Genomic DNA, 25,051 nt, shown 5'->3' on the forward strand with positions numbered 1-25,051 from the left:
CCAAGTCCCTTATGTGATAGATACCTATTTTCCAACCTGTGCTGGAAGCAGCTGTGGGCAGGGCTTGGGGTGGGGATACGTCAGGAAGAGACAGGGGAAGAGGAAGTGTCTTGGGTAGTGGGGAAGACTGGTTCAGTGGGTGGGGACAGTCATTATCGGTTTTCTGGACACACAGAGACAGACAGGATGGATTTCCTCCGGCTACATCTCCCTGGGCTGCATCAGGCCTTGAGGGGGGCACTGGTGAGAGGGGCATAGAGATGCTGGAGACTTTCACCCTGCTCTCTAGGGCCTCACCTTCCTTTCTCCCTTTGAGTCTCTCCTCAAACCCAGATTCCTTCCCCAGGATCACTCAGCCTGTTAGCCCAATCTTCTCTGGATTTCAATCCCCCAACCCCCACAAACACATCCACAGACCTCTCATTTGGGCCCTTTCCTACTCCTTCTGCAGGTCCTGTCCTCCTCCTTCCCCCAGATCCTAGAACTCCTCTTTCTTATCCTGAGTTCCTCTGGTCCAGGGCCCCCAGGGAAAGGGCTGGGCCTCCCCTAAATGCCTTTTGTCTCCCTCTCTCTTTTTCCCTAGGAGTCTCTCAGCACCTTTGTTTCCTACCTTATAGGAGATGAAGTCCCCACTGTAGAGAGGAAGGAGGCATGTGCAGCTGAGGAACCGGGGGAGGTGGCTGCAGGAAGGCCCCTGGGGAAGGTGGAAGAGGAAGCCCAGGAGGCCCTGGAGGATCTTGGAGGCAGTCAAAGCAAGGAGAATGGAGGGCTGAGACAGCCTGGAGAGACTGGAAGATGCTGGGAGGAAAGCTCAGCTACAGAACAGACCTGGGGTGGGGGAGAAGGCAGCTCCCGTGGGTCTCAAGCTGAGAGGCAGGACACTGAGGACTGGGAGGCAGCCAAAGCCATCAGATGCCAGGATTCAGGTATCCCCTTGGAGACCAGAAAGAAGTCTGAGGCAGGGTCTGAGGCTGGTCAAGATAGGAGGAGCCAAGCTCTGGAGAGCCAGGAGCATGATGAGCAGGAAGTGAAGAGAGAGGAGACACCGAGAACACGGGAATGGGAGGAGGAAGAGGTCAGGGCCGCAGAGCCAGTGGTGGTGGGAGGGGTGGAGTCAGAGTGGGCCTGGCACAAGGAGCCTGAGGGGAAGGCCGGTGCTGATGGGCACAAGGTGGCAGGGGATGGCAAGGAATCAGAGCAGGTCGTAAGTGAGGCAGCCGCAGCGGAGATCCAGGGCCCTGGGGCTAAAGGGGCTGGGAGGGAAGAAGGGGTGGCAGTGGTCAGGTGTGGCCGAAGCACAAGGGCACAGGGGACCCAGGAGCCAGGGGCAGAATCTGAGGATGGGGAAGCCTTGGGCAAGGAGGAGGCTGACCTCCCAGGAGTTGAGGAGACAGAATATGGGGCAGTTCCAGGAGAAAGGATCCCAGAGGGTACTGGGAGAGTCTGGGCCCTAGAGGAGACCTCTAAGAGAGACCAGGAGGAGGAGGTGGATGAGAATAGAGAGACCGAAGCAAGCCTGTTCCCTGAACAGACCCAGGTCCTAGGATCTGGGAGAGTGGAAGAAGAAGCCAAAGGCCAGGCAGCAGGGAGGGAGGCTGAGGAAGGTCTGAGGTCAGTGGGGGAGGTAAGGGAGGGCTTTGAGGGCCAAGCAGATCAGACTGAGGAAGAGGCCGTGGGGAGGCAAGACTCAGAGGTCAAGGCTGGTCAAGCCAGTCTCAAGGAGGTAGTACAAACAGATGAGGCTGAGGAGCAGAGGAAGGAGAGTTGCTTGGCCGCAGAGGCTGAGCTGCCCCAGAACAAAGTAGCCAATGAGGCTAAAGGGGATGTTGACTTAGAGGCAACCCCAGAGGCCAGGCCCCAGCAGTTCAATGGGGGGAGCGGGGAGGAAGAGACTCAGACCGGGGATGAAGCATTGGAGGGGGAGTGGGGTGGCCTTGAGCACAAGGTCACTGAAGGCCAAGAACCTGAGCTGATGGGAGGCCCCCAGACCACAACAGAGCAACTCGAGGAAGGGCCAGTGGGTAAAGAAGAGCTCCGGAGCATTCTAGCCCCAGGCAGAGAGGAGACAAGGAGGAGCCAGCAGGAATGTCCCAGGCACGTGGGGCATGTGAAGCCTAACAGCTCTGTGGCCGAAGCCTGGGAAAACAGAAGAAAGGATGTGGAGAGAGATGATGCCCAGGAGGAAAAAGGAGATGCTGAAGAGGGGGAGGAGGAGGCTACAAGAGGCCAGGCATCGGTGGTGGAGGCTGCAGGAGGCCGAGAGTTGGCACGGCCAGCGATCCCAGAGGCAGGTGGGGAGTGGATGAAAGCAAAGGAAGCCTGGCATGGAGCAGAGGAGGGGGAGGCCCCGGGAGCAGAGGACCAGGAGCAGGGCGGAAGGCTTGGGGCAGAAGCAGGGACCAGCCAGTTCCTGGGAGAGCTGGACACCAGAGAAACCCAGGAGGAGGAGGTCGAGGCCGCTGGGTCCTGCGGGGAGGACAGAGCCTCCAGGAGAGGCTGGAGGCTGGAGGCAGAGGCTATGAGCCCCCAGAGCAGCGAGGGCCCGGAGGCAGATTCTTTGGCTGTCCAGATGGTGGAGGATAAGGCAGCTTTGGAAGGAGGGGCCCTTGGGCCTGGGGAAGGGCCCGAAAGAGAGGCTGGGGATGCCTTTGGGAGAGGCTGGGATTCGGAAGGGAGAGAGGAAGCTCACAGAGGTGAGGAGCTGGTGGAGGCTGCAGAGGGAGAGAAGAGAGGGGGGCAGGAGTTTGGCCTGGAGGGCTCAGCCGAGGAGGAGGTGCCTGGCCGAGGTAGCCAAGCAGAGGCTCCTGAGGCTGCCCTGGAGAGTGAGCCAGAGGGAGAGCCAGTGGTTCTAGGGGAATCAGCAGGGGCAGAAGGAATCTGTGGGGTGGATGACTTTCCCTTGGGCTCGCAGGCGCTGAGGGCAGAGGACCTCCTGGGAGGGCAGGCACTGTGGGAAGGAGAGGCTGGGGCATGGCGATCGAGGGAGCAGGGGCAGAGGGGTGAGGCACAGCGTGGGAACCAGCACCCTGAGGAGGGAAAAACACAAAGGCCCCTTGACATGGAGGATGCTGGGGTGACTGGAGGCCAAAAAGCAGAGGCCGCGGAGACTGATCCAGAAGGCCTGGAGGGTGTCCAAGGCCTGGAGGGTGTCCAAGGCCAGGAGGACCAGTCGACCAATGAGGACCCTGCGGAGGCTGGGCCTGGACCACAAGGGGAGGCTGACGGGAGCCCTGGACAGGATGCTCACAGCAAGTGGGGTGAGGTGAGCGCTCTGGGTAGGGTCCAGGGCGGGACAGAGCAAAATCTCAAAGCTGTAGCCGGCCCCGTGGTACCCTGTCCCCTCTTCCCTATAGGCCCTGCTCCCTGGGTCCCGCCTGGACGTCTCTGTCTCGAGGAGCCGAGTATTCCTGTCCCGCAGCTCCTCACAGCGCCGCTCCCGGCCCTCCTTCCGACGGACCCCGGTCCCTGAGCCACCCGAGGGGTCTCCCAGCCCTCCACCTGAGGAGGAGCCATCAGCCCCAGAGCAGAGAATCCAGCCAGAGCAGCCACCGGAGCCAACGCCCCCCAGGCCTGAAGGGACTCCACTGCCGGCCAGGAGAAGTCCCTTGGGACAGGGGTGAGCACAGGGTGGGGTGACCCGGCCGGCCTGGGGAAGAGGCTGACAGCACCTGAAGGCCAGCTCCCCATGGCCTGTCTTCCATCTGCAGGTTTGGCCTGGCACACCCAGGCATGATGCAAGAACTGCGAGCCCGGCTGGGCCAGCCAAAGCCCCAGTGACTGGGATTTAAGGCCCCGGGAGCCAGGCACCAAGCAAGGCTTGCTGGGACGGCTGGGTTGAACCCTGCTCAGCCTGACTCCCCCTGTCGCATTGGGCACGTCCTTTTCAAACCCCCGGGCCTGCGTGTGTCACCGTGGAGCAGACAGAACCGGTTGCCAGTGAGAACTGTGAACTAAGGAGTCTGCCTCTCCAGTGTGGCTGATGGACCCCTGCCCTGCTGGGGTTGCCTCTCTCTGAGGGCCTGCCTTGCCTGCCTCCTAAATCTATCTCAGCTGCTCGGATGACCGAGTGAAGACTGAGACAGTTCTCCCCACAGCCTTCCCTCTTGGACAGCACCCACTCTTTGCTCTCCCCAACCTTGTCCCTGACCAGGCCCTCGGCGCTGTGGAAGAGGAACACAAACCTCTGAGGTTGAAGCCAGCTTGGAGGAAAGGGTCACGAGGGACTGTGGAGCTCCATTTGCAATCAAAGGAAAGCATGCCCGCTGCCTGGAACTTCCAGAATGGAAGCTGAGTCCAGGAACTCTGCTGGTTACTATGGCAACCACCAGCTGAACAAACCAGAGTGGGAGAAGGTGGGCCAGAAACCCTCAAAATGGAGGAGCAGAGAGGAGTCCAGGGTGGCTAAAAGCTGCAGCCTCTGCGCCAGGGCCCCTCGGTGTCAGGCACCCCTTCTCTGGAAAGAAACCAAGGCAGAGAGAGGGTGGGAGTGCTTTATTAGACAGCATGGTGGCCTAGTCTGAGGATGACTAGCAGGCCCCCAAAACAATAAATAAACCTTCATTTTTCTAAACAATAAATAAATATCTAAGAAATAAATATCTGACAAGGACTGGAGGGGCCTTAAGTTATTGGGTAGGGTTTGGGATGGGGTCGTTCGTGCCTTGTCTAAGGCAAATGAGCTGGAGGCTGTCTGATGGCCCAGACTCCAGTCCTCAAGTCCTAATGGGTTCAGCTAAGAGGTCACTCCATCAGGGCTGGAGCTGGGCGTGGGGAACCCCAAGGCCTGGACTGAGTTCCCGGCCCGGGAGAGCAGCAGCAAGTCCCGCACGGTCCGAGACAAGACAAGTTCCAAGGAGTGTAGCAACCGGTAAGTGTAGAGAAACCGGGACCAGGATACCTGGGCAGATATCTGCAAGGGGGTGCCCAGAGCCCCTGGGAGCAGTCCTTTTTCCTCCTCATTCTCATGCTCTTCAGGAAGGTTGAATCCTGCAGCCAGCACCTGCAAGGAGAGGCCCAGGGGGTCAGAGAATGGCCAGCCTGGGACCCCAAGTGAAACCTTATCTCTTTCTGTGCCCCATGGTATAGAGTGACATCAGAGACCACAAGGTTAAGATTTCCCTGGACAACCCCTACTTCACATCTTCCATGATGTCATGGTTTCATGTGAACTGCCTGATTCTTTTTTTGGTTCAAAAAAAAAAAAAATTGGAAGTCACAAGGCAAGATGGTGCTCACAGAGCAGGCTGTCACTCACCCAGGATTACCCTGGGGATTGGGGGTTCTGGAAGTTCCTCTCTTTCTCTCTCTCTTTTTTTCCTTTTGGTTGTGGTTCAGGGTTTAAGGATGTTCCCGGACCAGGGATTGAACTTGGTCCCCAGGAATGAAAGTCTGGAGTCCTGAGAGGTTTAGTAGGAGTCTCATTAGGCCACCAGGGAACTGGAAGCTCCTCTCTCAAGAGTCATCTTAGGATCAGAAATGGGCATAAAGGTGATCTGGTTAGTTTTTATGCTGTCTTCCTTTTCTATTATTTTATTAAGGATAAAATTCCTATTTCCCTTTGAAATGTTCAAGAAAATCTGGTGATGTCAGAGGAAGAGAGAGAAGGGAACGTAATTGGCTGCAGGACCTGCTGATGCTAGGTGCTGTCCTAGCTTCTCTCATTTAAGACCAAGACCCCAACAGAAGGCAAAGATTCAGGGAGCAGAGCCAGGACCTCGTTTACCTACACACACACACACACACACACACACACACACGCACAGCATCTCCTTCCAGACACCCTATGTCTGGGCAGGGGGAGTGTTTTAAAAGGGAGCCAATGAAAAATACAAGAAAAAAGTACCAAAAAAAAAAAAAAAAAAGAGCCAGTGAGCCTTAGTTGTGTGTGTTGGTCTCTGGGGGTGGAGGAGGGTGGATGGACACCCTACCTGGAAGTGGAGATGCTGCTGCAAATCTCGGAGATCCAACCTCGTGGCCTGCAGTTGCATCCTCTCCGAACTGGTCCAGAACTCCTGTCTCCCCAGCCCTCCCAACAGGGTATGGAAGGGACGAAGTGTCAGGGAGAGGAAGCAGAGTCGTTCTGGGTCCTGTGGCAGGGGAGGGAAGGCATCAGGAAAGGCCTGTAGGCCAAGGATCCACTTGCAACCCGTCTGATCTCTCTCTGGGTCCCATCCCCAACACAACTCCAGTCTCCATCCATTCCATCACCAAATCTATTCTAGGTAGAGCTTTTTTTTTGGCCACACCATGCATGCAGGATCTTAGTTCCCCAATCAGGGAGTGAACCTACACCCCCTGCAGTGCAAGCATGGAGTCATAACCACTGGACCACCAGGGAAGTCCCTCCATGTCTATTCTCATCCTTAACCCCAACTCCATCCGTACTTCTTTCTTGTACTCATCACCATTCCTATCTCCACAGTCTCTGATCTCTATCCTATCTCCTTTGCCAACCTCATTTTCAGTCTTATGCCCAGACTCATCTCTAACCCGTAACCGCATCTCCAGCCTCCTGTCAGTCTCTACCCGCAGCCCCATTCCATTCCCTCTCTACCATCCCATCCCAGCTCCATCTCCTCATTGTTTTTATTCTGTCTCCATCTTCTTTCCCATCCTTATTCCCATTCTTATTCCATCTCATCCCATTCTTATCTTATTCCATGTGTCCAGCCTCACTGTCACCGTGTCTCCATCCCATCTCCAGCTCTACCCACCCCCATTCCAGTCCCAGCATCACCAGCAATCCTCACTCCTTCTCTGTCCCCCACTTCATTTTCACTCATCTCCGACCTCTTCCCTTTCCTAACCTCTCACCATTCTCACTCCTCATACCAACTGCATGCCTCCTCCCTACTAATCTCTATCTCCAATCCCATTCTATTCCCGTCCCGGCCTCTGTCCTTGCTCAGCTTCATTCTTACCTTCTTCCTAATGCCTTCTTTATTCCAGCGTCATCTTTATACTCAATGACTTATCCAGCCTCATCCAGGCGCTCTGCTTCAATTTATCCCCAAACCCATCTTCAATTCAGTGGGCTTTATCTCCATGGACCCAGACCAGCCTTACTGCCAGTTTGCCTGCCCCACCCCGCCAGTCCGCCACTCACAGAGAGGCCACGCCAGGCCTGGAAGGTCGTGGAAACGTTGGGGAGCTGCTCTCCCAGGGGCAAGAGGTCGAGGTTCACTCCTGGCAGGTGAGATTCAGCCTATGGGACAAGATCTCTAAGTGGGGGCCCAAGGGGGTTAGGGATCTTCCCATCCCCAGAGCCAGCTGCATTAGGGAAACTCACAAAGTGATGAGCCTGGACCCGAACCGCAGAGAGCAACTTCTTGGCGAGATGCAGGCTGACCTTGAACTCCCTCTGCAGCTCCTGCAGGCTCAGGGGGGGCCTCCCTGGGGGCCTTGGGAATCCCCAGACACCAGCTCGAGCCAGAAGCAAGAAGAGCAGCAAAAGGCTGAGCCCTGGAGAGATGGGGGAGGGGAGTGGACAAGATGAGGGGCATGCTGGGGGAGAACCTGGGGCAAGCTGGGGGAGAACTTGGGCGAAGGAAGGAAGGGACCATGCCTTTTCTGAGCCTGTGCTACAGGCACGCACTATGTGTCATCCCACTGACCCCTCAAAACCGCTAATGAGCTATTGAGACACCATATGGCATCTCTTATGGGCTTCCCATGTGGCGCAAGTGGTAAGAACCGCCTGCCAGTGCAGGAGACATGAGAGACTCGCATTCATTCCCTGGGTTGGGAAGATCCCCTGGAGGAGGGCATGGCAACCCACTCCAGTATTTCTGCCTGCAGAATCCCACGGACAGAGGAGCCTGATGGGCTGAAGCCCATAGCGTCGCACAGAGTCAGACACAACTGAAGTGACTTGGCATGCATGCACGCACGCATGCCTCTCTGTACAATGAAAGGAAAATGCCCCTTCCCCAGGAACACACAGCCTGGCGCAGAGTGCCCACTTTTGAAGCAAATCTCGGGCTGCATCTGGATCGCCACTAACTCCCTTGGCCAAGTGTCTTCCTCAGTGCACAAACTGCACAAGGGTGTGAGGCAGGCTGGGTGCTATTATTCTCCCTATTTTGCGGATGGGGAAAGTGAGGCTCAGGGAGGGTGACCTGCCACAGGGTGAGTGGACCAGGACTGGCACCCAGATTGGCCCAAATGCAGAGCCTGAGTGCTCCCTCCAGGGACCTCAGAGGAAGGCCACCACCTCCACCACAGTGGGCACAGTCTATTCTGCAAATGATTCCCCAGGCTTAGCCAGGTGGCTTGGATGGCCTGAACCAGAACCCCAGGGGAAGGCTGGTGATGCTGAAGGCTCTATCCCAGGGAGTCAGAAGGACAGATGGGTCCAGCCTCCCTCAAGGCAGGTAGATCACTCTGCAGTGTGGGAGAATCAGGGGTCCCAGGAGAGGGAGGAGGGCCTGGAATGGGAGGCAGCAGCCCTGTTTCTCAATTGGGTTCTTCCCTTGGGCAAGCCACCTCTGATCTCTATGCCTTGGGCTCCCATCTGTAAAATGGAGGATCAGATGGGCTGATCTCTGCAAGTGCCTCCCGCCCTGCATTTCCTGGAAAGAAGGAAGAGGGGCAGTGGGGCTGGAGCTCTGGGAAGAGGGCAGTTTCTTCTTCAGGGAGAGGAAATCTAGCAATCCCTAGGCAGTTGCACAACTCTACTCGAAACCCAAAGCAAAACTGCTTACTTAGTCGAAGTCTATTCTTGACTCCCTCTTCTCTCCCTGCCTCTTTCCTATCTGTTCTCTATCTCCAAACCCTGAGCTCTGCTCCTTGAAATGTCGTCTCAGTAAAGACTAAGGGGAACTTCTGGGTGCTTCCACTACCCCCCTGGACTTCCAGAGATGGTGGGTCTTGTCTCTAATCTCCAGCATTCAGGCTCCGTGGCTTGGGGGCCACTCTGACACCCTGGAGACTTAAGACAGAGTGAGGTCCTTTCTAGTTCCATATATTGCCCACCCAGAACTGAGCTGTGCCATTTCCTGCTGACCCCCTGTTTTTGCTTGGACTCTGGAGCCCCCAGACCCTTCCCTTGGCTTCTCCTTCCCCTCTGCAGCCAATCCTGGGGGTTTGGACCTGGTCTTTGAGGGTTCTGTCCCCATCTTCCAGCCCTTGGTCTCTACCCTGACCCTGCCATTGGCTCCTCTGCCTGTAGCTCTGGTTCCACCTCTGAGTCCTTCAATCACCCACTGGAGCTTAAGCTACCTTCCAAGCTTCAAACTCCACACCCTTGACCCAGTAAGGCTGCTGACTCCTTGGCCCCCAGTCCCCTGCTCCTTCTGTCCTTCCTCTAGCCAGCCCCAGTTCTCAGCCAAGCTGACTGAGCAGGGGCTCATTCATCCCAAATAAATGCTTAGTTTATATGCCTGGCCCTGATCCTGGTCAAACTGCCTGCCCAGTTTTCCCCGTTCATGCCAGTCAGGTCTTCCCATCCTCAGCCCAGCTCTCACCAAATATCCTCCCTTCTACTCCTGTCCCCTCATTCATGCTAGCCAACCTGCCCCACCCTCTGCCCAGCCCCAGCCTCTGCCTCAGCCCTTCTCCCCAAGTTATTCCTATCTCATTCCCATCCTTCAGCCAGCTGTGTCCTATATCCGTGTGTGTGTGTGTGTGTGTGTGTGTGTGTGTGACTTGCTCAGCCTCTTTCCTTAGTCTTGGCCACATTGTAGCCCCTCAGCCTTTGGCCCCCATCCACAGTGGTCATGTTCACCCCTCCTCTGCCCAGTCTCAGCCAAACCCCCACCCCTCTGCCCCCAACCCTGGCCTCAAACTCACGCCAGCCAAGGTCGCCTGCCGTCTGGCCCATGGTGGGGCCCAGCCTCCTTGGACAGCCATCTCCCAGGCAGGGGGAGTCTTATACTGGGGGCTGCGCCCAGTTTCACTTTCCATCCCGCTTCTACTTTCGGCTTTGTGTTCACCGAGTCTTCCCTCATCACCACCCCTTGCTAAAATGAGGAAATGTAATTTCCCTTCCCAGAGAGGGTGGGAGGTGCAGTGAGGGTGGCGGGAAGCTGGGGTTTCGGTCAATCTCAGCTCCTGACTCCCTGCTGCACTCTACAGTCCAGCCATCCCCTTACTTCCCCACTCTTGGGTGAGCCGCCCCACTCTGCTTGCTAGTAGGTCCCAGAGACTCCAGCCCCTCTCCTGTTTCTCTTCTTTGTCACCATCATCCCAGTGCCATCACAGTCCATTGTCCTTCCAAAGATGGATGGCCAGGTAAGGGGATTGCCCATTAGAGGGGACTTGGGGTTTTGAGTCATCCTTATGCTCTGCTGGTTTACCAGATGGCTGAGGGAGGGAGTGCCAGAGAGGTCAGGGTTCAGTGGGTGGCCGGGATGGGGCTTTGTGTGAGGCGGTAGGGTCTCAGTCTGGGCAGAGTCAAGCTTTCAGTCTGTAGTCAGGGTCAGGGTGGGATGAGAACAGGTTCATTCAGGGCCAAGCTCAGACCTCAGCCAGGATCAGATCTAGGATTTGCACTCAGGGCTTGGTCTAGAGCCAGACTCGAAACTTCATCTGGGGTCAACGCCCTGGCTCTGCCTGTGTTTGGGGTCAGAGCTATCAATGATGGGGGGGCCCTGTGTGGAACCGGGCCAAGTTAAGAGCTCAGTGGATGAGCAGAGTCAGGGCTCAGCCCATGCCCAGGTTGGGGTTCTGTGAGGTCAGGATCAGGGCTCGGCCAGGTCCCCACATTGCTCTGGTGTTTCTGCTCTGTAGATGGTTGTCAGGGCTGGTTACAGATCTCCCTTCCAGCGCTGCCCTGCCCTCAGGCCCACCCTGGATTTCCCATCTTCAAGGAGAAGATGGGGTTTCTTGGTCTTCCCCCAAGCCCACTGCTGCCACTTTCCTTTTAGGACCCATGGGGTTTCCCTGCTGAGCCCTGGGGGTGTTACAGAAACCAAAGGGGCTTCCCCTTCCTATACCCTGCCTCCCCAGCTGTGCCCATGCGCAGGGCCACCAGGGACCAACTCCCAGGGAAGTATCAGCACTGGCCAAGGAACCATGCAGAAGGGCACTGGAGAAGGAAAAGGAAGAGTGGCTGGCACCTGCCTATCCCGACCAGTTTCCTTTGCAGCGCCCCCCAGTGGTGGCAGCCCGTTCCCCCACATCCCAGGCAACTGATAACTCCTCCCTGTCGGGTCCCATCCATCCTGAGACTGATGCTGACAAGGCCCTGGCTGGTCTTCCTCACATCCCCGAGCCCTGCTGTTGTCCTGGAGGCATGGACACTCTGCCCCTTCCCCGACCACAGCCACTCCTGACTCTTTGCCATCACCCAGAGCCGCTTTACCTTTCAAACCTCGAACCCCACCTTCTACTCTCTGACCACAACCTCCTGACCTTCCCAGCCGTCTCAGTGTTCCCTGGAACCTCCCGGCCTTTGCTGCTTCTCAATCTGGCTACGGCTGACTCCTCCAGCCTCACATCTCCCTCCAGCCCTCGTCTTGCTCCATCAATTGCTTCTTTGCCTTTGCACAGGCGGGTCTCTCAGCCTAGAATGCCCTCACTGCCTTCTCTGGAGTTCCCTTTCCCCAGCCTTTTCTGTACCCAGACCCCTCAGCATGGGCTTTCTTCCCTGAATGGCTCATCCCTTCCTGCCATGAATCTTGCCTCCAGCGGACATCTCACATTTCTTTGTCTTGCCCACTCTATCCACACTCATACCTCTCTAGTCATACTGGCCTCCTCCTGGCTCTTAGAACATCCTGCCTCAGGACCTTTGCACTTGCTGTTCTGCTTCATGTGTGCAAAGCTCACTCCCTCCTTACTACTGTGCACAAATGTCTCCTTCACAAATAAGATCTTCACTGACTACCCTGAGAAAAGGTGACCCTGCCCCTGGAACTCTCTATTCCCTTCCCTGTACTATTTTTCTGCATAGCACTTTAGATATCAAGTGTTTTTAGATATTGAACATTTTCTCTCTCTCTCTTTTTTTCGTTCTGTCTCCAGGCACTAGAATATGGGTTCCACAAGGATGGGAATTTTTGCCTGTTTTATGCACTGATGCATCCTCAGTAGCTAACAAGAGCATGTTCTCAATAAATCATTGAACCAATCTGTCTTCTCCCAACAAGTGTCTAATCCAGGTTTTGCTGATGGCTGGTGAGCTGTAAACTGCCAAGATGAAACAGAAAGTTTGGGACCAGCAAAGCCCTGAGGTCTCACAACCAGCTTTCTCCCAGTTTGGCCAAGGTTTCAGCCAGGTGCTGAGTGGGTAAGGAAGCACCCGGGCTGCTGAGCACTAGCCCTAGGAGAGATCTTAGTAGATCCTTGGCAAAAAGCCAGAGGGCCAGTGAAGGCTGTGCCAGCCTCTGCCTACATCCTTGAAGGATGGGCCTGAGTCTACCACCTGGGCCTCAGCTCCCACAAGTAGATCTTGGCTGGTGGGTTGAGGCTTGGGCTGGGGCCAGCAGGAAATGGAAGGGATGTGGTGAGGGGTAACAACTGCTGGAAAGAGCTCTAAACTCTGGTGTGCAGCGAACCCTCCTGGTGACCTCAGGTGAGTCACTAGCCTGCTCTGGACCTCAGTTTCCTCATTGAAGAGTGATAACAATTTTCAAATGCTGCCATGATGATTACATAGAGAAATTAAAACCCAGATGATTAAAAAACAGAGAGAGAAAGGAACCATCTGCCAATTTTTCTGATTATTTTCCAAGCCCTGTTACAGCTCTGACCATGTGGGGCACTCCATGGGGTTGCATGGGAATCCTGAGTTCAGGAAGCAGAAGTTAGAAGCCTCAGATGTGACATCAGGACGGAATCAGGGCGGGGAAATCTTGTTCAAGGTTACAGAGCAGATCAGTGGCAGAATGAAGACTGGAACTCAATTCCCTCGTTTTCAGCCTGGGCTGGCCAGGGGAATCCCTGGGCCCCATGATGTCAGCTTCGAGGTTTGGAACTAACCCCCTGGTGAAACCAAGATGGCCTTCAGTGAAGGCAGGAAGACTGAGGGGGGAGTAAAGGCCAAATTGGAGCAGGGGTCACACTGCTATCTCCAAAACACAAGTGATAAGACCCAGAGGCTAGGCACAGCACCCATCAGCTCTAGCAAGATGAGAGGTGAATAAAGTCCTACATCCCAGCCCTGATCATTGCACTCCTTGTACGCATGCGCCTTACTCCTCGCCACGTCTATGGTTTCTTCTGCAGTGTCTTGGGAGTAAAAGAACTTGCCTGCCAATGCAGGAGACGCAGGGGATGTGGGTTTGATCCGTGGGTCGGGAAGATCCCCTGGAGGACGAAATGGCAAACCATTCCAGTATTCTTGCCAGGATAATCCCATAGACAGAGGAGCCTGGCGGGCTACAGTCCTTGGGGTTGCAAAGAGCTGGATACAACTGGAGTCCCAGCGTCCTGCCCTGTGCTCAAGGCAGCAGTGAGGCAGCTTGGGTGCCACACACCCCCCGACCTTGGGGGTGGGGCAGGGGAAGTCTAGCAAGAAAAAAAGGCTTCTCACCCTCAGTCCCTCCTTTTTTTTCTCCCATAGCGGGGCACTCTCTAGGTCACAGCAGGGACATGGGGAGAGCTGAGAGAAAGGGGGTGCAGGGGCCACCTTGCCATCCGCAAGGCGTTCATCACTGAACATTCTATGAAAACGACATATGAATACAGGGGCAGGAAGACTGCGCTTCACGGAATGTGAGGAGGTGGGAAAGCCAGCTCTGTTGAGTGCCAGGAAGGAAGAGTTTGAAGCCTAAGAGTCAGCGCTGCAGAGAAAAAACACCAGCCTGGGGGTGAAAAGTCCCAACACAAGTCCCTGCTCCTCTCTGCCCAAACATGCTGGGCTTCAGTTTCCCCATCGGGAACACGAGGCCCGCCATCCCAGCCCTGCCTACCTCTCAGCCCAAATGAGAAGGCAAAATTAGGAAGGCAGAGGGTTTCAAGTCTCAGGACTCCAGTGGGGAGTCAGACAGACCTTTTGCAGCTCCAAGAGTTTCCAGGGTGACCTTGGACAAGGCAGGAAACCTCCCTGTGCTTGGTTCCTCTACCAAGTGGGGACGCTACTCCTGCCAGCCAGCTGTGACAGCAGTGACGATTATAGACATAAATGCCTGGCACTGCCGCTGAGCAGCTGTGTTGTCTTAAGCAAGTTAGGTAACCTCTCTGTGCCTAGGTTCATCATCTCTAACGTGAGGAAAGGGGACTTCGCTGGTGGTCCAGTGGTTAAGAATCTGCCTTCCAATGCAGGGGACATCGGTTCAATTCCTGCTCAGGAAACTGAGATCCCACATGTCTCGGGGCAACTAGAGAAGCACGAACTCCGCTGCTACTGAGCCACAAGCTCTAGAGCCTCTGCCCCCCAGGAGAAGCCCGCCCACTGCCGGGAGAAGCCCTTGTGCAGCAGCAGGAGAAGGCCACGTGGCAACTCGAAATAGCCCGCACCACAGCAAAGACCCAGCGCAGCCCAGAGGAAAACAAAATGAGGAAAATAATCCAAAGTCATAAGACTATTTAGAGGATTCAATGAGCTATTGTTTGCAAAGTGCTTAGAAGGGGGATTGGCACATAGTAAAGCTGTAAATTTTAGCTCTTTGTAGTTGGAGAAGGAAATGGCAACCCACTCCAGTGTTCTTGCCTGGAGAATCCCAGGGACAGGGGAGCCTGCTGGGCTGCCATCTATGGGGTCGCACAGAGTCGGACACAATTGAAGTGACTTAGCAGCAGCAGCAGCAGTAGTATAAGGCCTGCTCCACAAGCTCTTAGGAAACGCTGCTGCTGCTGCTGCTAAGTCACTTCAGTCATGTCTGACTCTGTGCGACCCCAACGCTAGTTGTCATTAATAAATACTCTGAAATGGTTATTATCAATGGGCAAAGAAAGGCTAAAGGGTTGCAAGAAAAGAGTGAGGAAGAGGGCTTCCCTGGTGGCTCAGTGGTTAAGGAATTCACCTGCCAGTGCAGGAGACGTAGGTTTGATCCTTGGTCTGGGAAAATCCCACGTGTCTTGGAGCAGCTGAACCTGTGCACCACAACGGCTGAGCCTGTGCTCCAGAGCCTGGGAACCGCAACTGTTGAGCCCATGTGCCGCAACTACTGAAGCCCAGGTACCTAGAGTCCATGCTCCACAACTAGAGAAGCCACCACAACCAGAAGCCTGCAACTGCAACCAGGAGCAGTCCCTGCTCGCTGCAACTAGAGAAAAGCCTGTACAGTGATGGAGATCCCGCACACAGCCAAAAACAAATAAATAAAATAAAATATATAAAAAATGGAGAGCAAATGAGGAAGGAACAGAAGAGGCTGCAGTTAGAGCTTGGGACGTTCAGACAGATTTGGAGTGCAAATGGGGGTCCCCAGGCCAAAGGAGCCTGGTAACAGAGACATGCCTCTCTGGAGCACAGTCTGGGCCTGAAGCAGAGGTGTCTGGGAGACAGCCCTCCAAGCAGGCCCTGGGCCACAGTGTGGACAGCCTTGGATCTGAGCACCACTGGTTGGGACTCACTTCCTAGCTTAGGTGAGGTTTCATCAAGCCTCCCTAAGAAGAGAACTTGGAATGAAGACTGACTCTGGGCTGAGCCCTGGGCCAGGCCCTGCTAAGTGTCTGAGAGAGACAGCGGGCCCTGGGGTAGCACCAGGTCGTCCAGCAGCCCTACCCTCTGAGGTTGACCCTAGGCCCCATGCCAACCCCGGGCCCCTCAGCTGGCAGTTGCCATGAGGTCTCTCCCACCCCTGACTGCTGTGTCTGTTACTTAATCCTGAGCACTGCACTTGGAGCCCCTTGGTGAGTGGAAAGTTCACTTCCCAGAAATGGGACACACTCACAGTTTCTAAATTAATAAATATATATTTAATGTATTTTTGGCTGCACTGGGTGTTTGTTGCTGCACTCAGGCTTTCTCTAGTTGTGATCAGGAGCTACTCTCTAGTTGAGATGCGAGGGCTTCTCATTGCAGTGGTTTCTCTTGTCTCGAAGCACGGGCTCTAGGCATGTGGGCTCAGTGGTTGTGGCGCACGAGCTTAGCTGCCCCACAGCATGTGGGATCTTCCCAGGCTGAGGATAGAACCCATGTTCCCTGCATTAGCAGGTGGATTCTCAATCACTGGACCACCAGGGAAGCACCTAATCAAGACTATGTCTGATGCATTGATTCATGAATATTACAGAATATTACACGCACCTACTTAGTGCCAGGTACTGGCTCTGAAGCAGAGGAACCAGAGGACACTGATGCTAAGGCACAGTGTTTGAGAACCTAGAATGCCACACCCAAGCAGAGAGGGTTAACTACTGGATCACGATGGAAGTCCCACACCAGGGTTCAGTAGTTGCAGCTCCCGGGCTCTAGAGCACAGGTTCAAAAGTTGTGGCACATGGGCTTAGTTGCTCTGAGGCATGTGAGATTTTGCTGAATCAGAGATTAAACCTGTGTCTCCTGCATTGAAAGGCAGATTCTCTACTACTGAGGCACCAGGGAAGACCCAAGGCATTTTAAATTGCACAGAAATGAAAGTGTTAGTTGGTCAGTCGTGTCTGACTCTTTGCGGTGACCCCTTGGACTGTAGCCCACCAGGCTCCTCTCTCCATGGAATTCTCCAGGCAGGAATATTGGAGTGGACCATTCCCTTCTCCAGGGGTCTTCCCAACCCAGGGATCAAACGTGGGTCTCCTGCATTGCAGGTCAATTCTTTACTGTCTGATCCACCAGGGACAAGCCACACTGAAATTCATGTTTTGTTTTGTTTTGTTTTTCTCTTGTTTGTCTGCCCCTCACTATAAGTTCCAAAAGGGAAGAGCTCATTGGCCACTGTATCTGTAGCTTTTTGAATATTCCCTGGTTCAGGAAATAGCTGCTGAAGGAATAAATAATTCTTTTCCTTAAGCAGTTAACAACTCTCCCAACTGTTCTCCGAAAGAGAGATAACAGGGCGAGGCTGCACAGAGCTGGTTCAAACATTTCACAAAGTGCTTAATTTTATAAATCCAGTGTTTTGCTAAAGTTGGAAGGAGAATGTGTTCATTCAAGAGGACAGAACAAGATGTGAGGAGTCTTCTGATTCCTCAGCGTGGGTGTGTGCTAAGTCAGTGCTCAGTCATGTCCGACTCTTTGTGACCCCATGGACTGTAGCCCACCAGGCTCCTCGGTCCATGGGATTCTCCAGGCAAGGATACTGGAGTGGGTTGCTGTGCCCTCCTCCAGGGGATCTTCCCCACCCAGGGATCAAATCCATGTCTCCCAGTCTCCTGCATTGGCAGGCAATTTCTTTACCATAGCGCCTCCACAGTATCAGCTGCTTTTGTTCTTGGAGCAGCAAAAAGAACCTTGTTTTACAAAGAAAAGAAAGTGCTTCTGGTTGGCAGAGACCTGGATTCCAGATCCAGCCTCTGGGGAGCAGTCTCCTCTGTCCAGGCTGGCTGCTTACACAGGGCCTCGGGGGAGTGAGGTGCTCTTGCTTCTTAGCTTGCTCCCCCTGGGCTCCCTGAAGACCACAGAACTCTCTAGAAAGCTTGGGTGTGGGTGTTAGCACAGCTGGTCTCCTCCTGGCTCAGCCCGTGACAGTTGGTGAACGAACCCATGACCCAGATCTTTTCCCTCCCTCAGGACTTTGGTAAATATTCGCTATGATAATAAAAGTCACTGCGATTGTAGACATTTTTTTTCCTACAAACCCAGGTGGAGTTTTCTTCCTCTTCTTTTTATGCTCATCCCGTCACTGTTTAATCACTGTGGACTTCCATGGCTACAGGGAAGGGATGTCACTGAAGTTTCCTTTTTACTTCAACAGCATTAGGGGACTCCTAGTGGAACCCTGGTGGCTCAGATGGTAAAGAATCTGCCTGCAATGCAAGGATACCCAGGTTCGATCCCAGAATCGGGAAGATCCCCTGGAGAAGAGAATGACAATCCACTCTTTTCCCCTGGAGAATCCCACAGACAGAGGAGCCTTGCGGGCTGCAGTCCATGGGATCGCAAAGAGTCAGACATGACTGAGCGACTAACACAGGGGACTCAAGGCACAGAGAATCATGAGGACACAAGAGAAGGGTGGATGGGGTGGGGAGTGGGCAAATTTTAAAATACTTCCCTGGTGGTCCAGTGATTAAGAACCCACCTTCCAATGCAGGGGATACGGGTTTGATCCCTGATCAGGGAACTGAGATCTGCTATGCCATGGGGCAACTAAGCCCACATAGCTAGAGAACCCTGTGTGCCACAGTGAAGACCCAGCACAGCCAAAAATAACATAAAATACTCCCCAAGTTAAGGAAGAAGGAGGCAATTTGGAAAGGACAGAGGGAGATCTTAGAACAGGCATGTCCTTGAGAAAGGATTCCTCTGACCAGACTGTTCTGAAGAGTTCAGTGAGATCTGAGGTATGGAAAGAACTGTACCCCGTTTTCCAGGTGGACAGACCCCAGCAGTGCCCCTGCACCCCAGTGTGACACAAAGGCTGCGGGAGGTGGTCCAGAGAACACAGCAAGAGCAGGTGCTGTGTGGCTGACGGCAAAGAACAGAAAGGACAGGAAGGCAGAGGGGGGACGTCTTGGCAGATTCCAATGTACCCAGGGGATGTCAAGGCCAAGAGGATTCATGCCTCCTCTTAACTCTGCTCCTGGGGAGCCCTGGGAAAAGGAGCGGGAAAAATGGCAAACTGACCCCTTCAAACACCTGCCACCCAGCAGAAAAGGAACAGGAAATATCAATTCAGATCTCATTTCTTGCACACCTGAGCTATGTTGGCTGTACCCTTGTTTTAATAGCTCACTCACTTGATGTTTACTATGTATTTTACATTAACCCAGTCATAGCCATAATGCTAGGATGAATGTTCTCAGCACTCTTACTCCCCATATGGGGAAATGGAGGCATAGAAAGGTCAAATAACTGGACCAAGATCAGACAGAGATGGTGAGCGAGCTGGGACTTGGACCCACAGTCTGGGCCCGGAGCCCATGCTGTCAGCTGTCACTCTGCTGCCTTCTTAAGATCTTTTTTGGGTACCCTACGAAGTGCTTGAAAAACAGTTTCCTTGTATCCTCAAACCATTTCAGGAGGTGGGTATTCCCTGGGCGGTCCAGTGGTTAGGACTCCATGCTTTCACTGCTTTTGTTGCCAACGGCCAGGGTTCAGTCCCTGGTCAGGGAACTAAGGTCTCTCAAGCAGCAAAAGAAAAAACAACAATAAAGGCACAATTCTGGTGACTTCCTGGTAATCCAGCGGTTAAGACTCCATGCTTCCACTGCAGGGGCCACGGGTTCCATCCCTGGTTGGGGAACTAGGATCCCAAACCCCTCAAGGCTTGGCCAAAAATAAATCAAACAAACAAACAAACAAAACACACCACACCATTCTGGGAGGTGAATGTTTGCAGTCGAGAAAATTAAGATACAGGGTAAATAATAACTTGTCCCAGGTCACAGCCACGTTTGCAGGCAGGATCTGGAATGGATCTGGGGAAGCTCTAAGTAAGGCTGGTCTAACAACAAACCATCCCCAAACATAATGGTATCAAGCAGCTATTTGGTTATGCACCCAGATATTCTGCGGATCAGGAGCTGGAGGTGGCTTGTCTCTACTGCACTATATCTCAGGCCTCATCTGAGAAGATTCAGTTGCTGAAGATGACCCTACCCTCTGTAGGCTCCCTCCCCTCACATGTCTGGAGGCCGGAGATGGCTTTCAGCTGGGACTTCCGCCGCACCAGAAGTCAGACCACTAATAACACGTGACTTTCTATGTTGACTTTCACGTGGGCTATCTTGAACTTCCTCACAACAGGGTGGCTGGGGTCTAAAAACCACCAACAAGGTACAAGCACTTGGTGTTTCAGGAAATACCACTTCCGCCACGGTCCATCAGTCAAAGCGGTCGCATAGGTCCTCGTGTGTTCGTAAGGAAAAGAGTCCCATATCCCCCAGTTGATGGAGGGAGCATCAAGGCCGTACTGTCAGGAGAGCTTGTGGGGTGGGATCTTGCTGTGATCATCTTTGGTAAATACAGTTCTCAAACTTCACTGCACGTTTGAATCACTTTTTTTTTTTTTTTTTTTTTAAATTGAGGTAGAGTTTACAATTGGAGAAGGAAATGGCAACCCACTCCAGTGTTCTTGCCTGGAGAATCCCAGGGACAGGGGAGCCTGGTGGGCTGCCGTCTATGGGGTCGCATAGAGTCAGACACGACTGAAGCGACTTAGCAGCAGCAGCAGCAGAGTTTACAATGTTCTGTTAGTTTCTGCGTACAACAAAGTGAATAGGCCCTACGTAAATATATATCCCCTCCATCTTGAACCTCTCTCTCCACCTTCATCATTCCCATCTAGGTCCTCACAGCATGGAGCTGAGCTCCCTGTGCCATACAGCAGGTCCCCACTAGCTATGTTTTATACACAGCAGTGTCTTTATGTCAATTCCAGTCTCTCAGTCCTTCCCACCTCCTCTTTCCCCCAACCCGTGTCCACACATTCATTCTCTACGCCTGCATATTTATTCCTGCCCTGCTAATAGGTTCATCTGCACCATTTTCCTAGATTCCACATGTATGCATTAGTAGGTCATATTTGTTTTTCTCTTTCTGACTCAGTTTTCAACGTCCCAATGCCCAAGCTGCACTCCAGGCCAATGAAATCAGAATCTCTGGGAGAGAGAGCCAGGAATCAGTATTTTCTTCCTTTTCCTGGTGATTACAATGAGGCCGTCTCCCATGTACACAGAGTTCCTGGCACAGTGTCTGATTCGTGAACAACTGATATTTGTCCCCCAAGTGTGGACACTTATGACTCAACACACACACAAAGTTGTCAGGTGGACTTAAAATTATGGTTAGGTATTTCTTTTTACAGTTACTTTCTAACTATGACAGTGACTGTGGGCTTCCATTTTTGAAAATTACGTAGCTTCCTTTTATATATATTTGAGTAAAAAAGTAAGAAGGTGTAGCTTGAATGCTTATAAGGCAGAAAACACAAAACTGTGAAAGGTAAAGCTGGGAAAACCCTGAGACAGTTCATCAATAACGGGATCTAGGACTAGGACTGTTATTATTATTAATAGAACCACTTAAAAAAATTGCTACTTGAGGGACTTCCCTGGCAGTCCAGTGCTTAAGAGTCAACATTCACAATGCAGAGGGCCCGTGTTCCAGCCTTGGTCAGGAAATTAGATCTCCCATGCCTCAACTAAAAAAGATCCCACAAGCCACAACTAAGACCCAGCGTAGCCAAATAAATGTTTAAAATCATTAATTTTTTAAAATGGACCTTCCTTGGTGGTCTAGCGGTTAGGAATCTGCCTGTCAATGCAGCGGACACAGGTTCAATCCCTAGTCCAGGAAGATCCCACATGCTGCCGGGCAAGCATGAGTACAGCAACTACTGAAGCCTCTGCATCCTAAAGCCTGTGCTCTGCTGCAGGAGGAGACACTGCAATGAGAAGCCGCATACCACAACTAGAGCAAGGCTGCTCACAGCAACAAAGACCCAGCGCAGCCAAAAATAAAAATTAAAAAAAAAAACACCAAAACTTTAAAGTGTTCATTTAAAATCAACTTCGCGTGATCCTGATTTTAAAAAATATATATATCTGAGTGCTGGCCTTTTGAGAAAGGAGTGGACAGACAAGGACAAGTAAATACAGAGCCCCACGGCGTCTTTCCAGATTCTCTGCAAGGAGCTGGGAATCCTTTGAAGTGTGGCAACCTACCTGGAAATTTCCATAAGCCCCTGAGGAAGAAAGAGAGGTCAGTCAACTCTCCAGTTCTCAGAAGGAACCCAAGAAACTGGGGAAACAGGTATTACATACAAGCAGGAGAAGATGAAGAAAGGAGTGGAAGGGAAGAGGGAGGTTCTGGAGGGTTCTTGTCCTGATTGGATCCCCTGTGTGTTTAAGCCAGTTCCGCCCTCCTGCACTCCCCCCAGGCCTTGATTTCCCCTTCGAGAAAGGGAAAAGAGTGGGGCTCCTTAACTCTGCACGTCCTATAAGTCCAAGAATTATCTGGTTCCTGGAACCTCCCAAGCAAAGGCTATGCCAGGGAAGGGTGGGACCAGGAGTCGTGTGAGGGGTCGTGTGTGGGGCCTCCTGGCAAGCGTGGATCAAAGGATCCATTACCTGGGGAGTGACCACACCCAGTGAGACACAACCCTGTTTTCTCCTTTGAAGACACAACCCTATTTTCACCCAGCCTATTTTCTCCTTTGAAGCTGAAAGAAGACAGGATAGTCTCAGCAATTGACAGAGGAAGGAAACAGGCTCAGACCCAAGTAAATTGACCAGAAATTAACTAGCATCTAGGATTCCTCATGGTCAGTTCTTCTCAGGCATGTAGTCACAAACAGAAAACCTGCCTTTGAAAATCAGACAGACCTGATTTAAAAGTCTCAGCTTCTGCAGGTTGTGCCTGTGTGACTTTGATGAAGTTACTTCTCTTTTACAGAAACTTTGGTTTTCTGGTCTGCAAAATGGGATCAGTAATACTCTACCTGGCTTCCAGGTGACTCAGTGGTAAAGAATCTGCCTGCCAATGCAGGAGACACAGGCGATGCAGATTTGATCTCTGGGTCAGGAAGACCCCCTGGAGGAGGAAATGGCAACCCACAACAGTAGTACTGCCTGGAAAATCCCATGGACAGAGAAGCCTGGTAGGGTACAGTCCACAGGATTGCAGAGTTGAACGCGTGTAAGCAACTGAGCACATAATACTATGCCTACTGAGTTATTGTGAGGATTAAGTGGGGCAGTACCTATAAAACAAGTGCCATGAGAATAGTATCCCAATGCATGGGAGCTGTTGCTATGCTCTAATCAAGCTGACACATCAGATCTATCCTAGGCAGAGAGCTACTGCCTAGTGCTGCTCCTGCCATTTGACCCCTGAGTCCAAGAAATGACACCGACTGTAACGCCTGGTTCCAGTCCTACCAGGGTCCTGTTTGTCCCTCCTCCCAGGCCATATCTTCAACCAAGTCCTGGTAATATGGTAGGCATCCAATAAGTATTAAAGGAATGAATAAATAATCTGTCGTGGAAAGAGGGGTTTGAAGGGAAATCTGAAGAAGCTAAATGTCAAAATGACTGAGATTCTGGGCACAGGCTTGCTTGCCGTGGAGGCAAGGAGTCAGGTGGTGGAGGGCAAATAGGAGAAGACTTTGAAGAGCTGAGCCTTGCAGGATTAGTGAGAATAAAAGCATCTCAGATAGAAGGGACCAGAAAACAGAAACTTGCTCAAGGGGCAGGTAGGAGAGTCAGATTTCAGCTCACATTAAGGAATAACTCTGGGGGCTTCCCTGGCAGGCCAGCAGTTGACTCTGTGCTTCCAAAGCAGGGGGTGCTGGCTCCATCCCTAGTTGGGGACAAGATTGGACTAGATGCCTTTTTAAAAGGAATTTATTTGGCTGCAGCACATAGGATCTTCAATCTTCATTACAGCATGTGGGACCTTTAGTTGTGGCAAGTGGAATCTAGTTTCACAACCAGAGATTGAGCCTGGGTCCCCTGCACTGGGAGTGCAGAGTCTTAGCCACTGGACCACCAGGAAAGATATCTTTTAATGTCCTTCTCAGGTCAGAGATTCTAGGAGAGTTATTAGGCAACTCAAGGGAGCCTGATGGATAAAGGTTCTTAAAGGTTCAAGCTGGTCTTAATCTGCTGTGCATCTGTTTCTGCTCCAACTGCTGCCTTATTCCTTTGTTCATATTCTTGGGTCCTTGAGAGTAATTGATTCCAAGTTTTGCAACCCAGGGTTTAAATGCAGTGGACAGGAGAAAAGGAAAAAGGCTATGCTCAGGGCCAGACTGAGGGGTTTTCTCCATCCTGTACCCCTTTTTGCTTGCTAGTTCCTTCTAATATTCACTCTCTCCAGCTTCTTCTTCTTCTTTTTTTTAAAAAATATTTATTTATTTGTGTCTTAGTTGCAGCACGTGGGATCTAGTTTCCTGATCAGGGATCGAACCCAAGCTGCCTGCTTTGGCAACGCAGAGTCTTAGCCCCTGGACCACCAGAGAAGTCCCTCTCCTACTTCTTTTAATAATAAAACTCTCCCCCAGTTTGGGCTAGCACGTGGCTAAGTAGTTATGTACTACGTGTCCCAACCTCTCCTGCAGTTGGGTGTAGTGATATGTTTAAATTCTGAGCAGATGCAATGTGTTCTGCTTTTAGGTTATGGCCTTAAAAATATATTATTGCGGCCTCCTTATTATTGGTCCCTTTCCCACTCTATTTACATAAGCTGAATGCAGATGAAATGGCAGGTACTGGAGCAGCTAGGTTGGAGTGCAGAGTGGTAGCCATGTTTGAAAAGTGGCTGAAAAATGAGCCAGAAGTAACTGAAATCCCTGACATGATGGAGTTGCCATTTTAACCCCAGAGTACCAATCCTTGGAACTGCTATGCGATACAGAGAGAACTTTCTATTCTGCTTTGTTTGAGTCTTCATTACAGCAACCTGAGTCTCTTTCTCAATCAACATACCCTACCAGCTCCCAGCATGCCTCTTACTTACTCCACATTTTTTCTGGAAGTCTGGCTCTAAGACTGATAACACTGGATAAGAATTTTCCTGCTCACCTGACTTTCCAGAACACTGTCCTGGCGGCCCCCTTGGCAAAGGGACCTACCTCACACTTGAGGACAATAAGAATCCTTGAATTTGAGCCCTAAGTAACTTGGGGCAAGTCCCTAAATGTTTTAAATCCCACTTTTCGCCATTTTGCAGATGGCAGCAATAAATAACATTCACTTGAAGAGGTGGTTTGATACAAAGACGACATAAACAACAAGTTTGTTGTTCCAAAAATGGAGAGGAGCTGAGGAGGGGGCTTGTTTCATGGGCAGCATCTCAAAGAAACAGAGGAAATTCTCATACACCTCACGAGAAACCACAGAAACAAATGCACCCAAACACATATATACCAAAAGAAAAAAAAAAAAAAGCTCACCTCTACGCCATACAAAATTAGAAACACCCCTCCCAGACACATAGCTCAAAACAAACACTCACCAAAATGCTCTCATTGGTTCACGCCAACGCAGACACTTGCAGGCAAGAAGTGTGCACCCAAAAAGCCACACAAAGAGAGAACAAAAACACACAACGCACAAACAG

General features: G+C 52.3%; 2 protein-coding genes across 2 annotated transcripts; one reads left to right on the forward strand and one right to left on the reverse strand.

Annotated features, from left to right (window-relative positions):
- The first annotated feature begins 116 nt into the window (after nt 1-116).
- APOBR (apolipoprotein B receptor) lies at nt 117-4,609 on the forward strand. Its single transcript, XM_004021213.5, has 4 exons — nt 117-243; nt 584-3,262; nt 3,354-3,616; nt 3,708-4,609. The coding sequence occupies exons 1-4, from the start codon at nt 187-189 to the stop codon at nt 3,775-3,777; spliced, it is 3,069 nt and encodes a 1,022-aa protein (XP_004021262.3). The 5' UTR covers nt 117-186; the 3' UTR covers nt 3,778-4,609.
- On the reverse strand, nt 4,477-25,043 carry IL27 (interleukin 27). Its single transcript, XM_004021214.6, has 5 exons — nt 9,790-25,043; nt 7,289-7,461; nt 7,106-7,204; nt 5,928-6,086; nt 4,477-4,999 (listed from the first exon to the last, which is right to left on the reverse strand). Exons 1-5 carry the CDS (start codon nt 9,818-9,820, stop codon nt 4,733-4,735), a joined length of 729 nt encoding a protein of 242 aa, XP_004021263.1. The 5' UTR covers nt 9,821-25,043; the 3' UTR covers nt 4,477-4,732.
- Nucleotides 25,044-25,051: the final 8 nt, after the last annotated feature.

Source organism: Ovis aries, chromosome 24 (genome assembly GCF_016772045.2).
Source record: "Ovis aries strain OAR_USU_Benz2616 breed Rambouillet chromosome 24, ARS-UI_Ramb_v3.0, whole genome shotgun sequence".
Classification (NCBI taxonomy): Eukaryota; Metazoa; Chordata; class Mammalia; order Artiodactyla; family Bovidae; genus Ovis; species Ovis aries.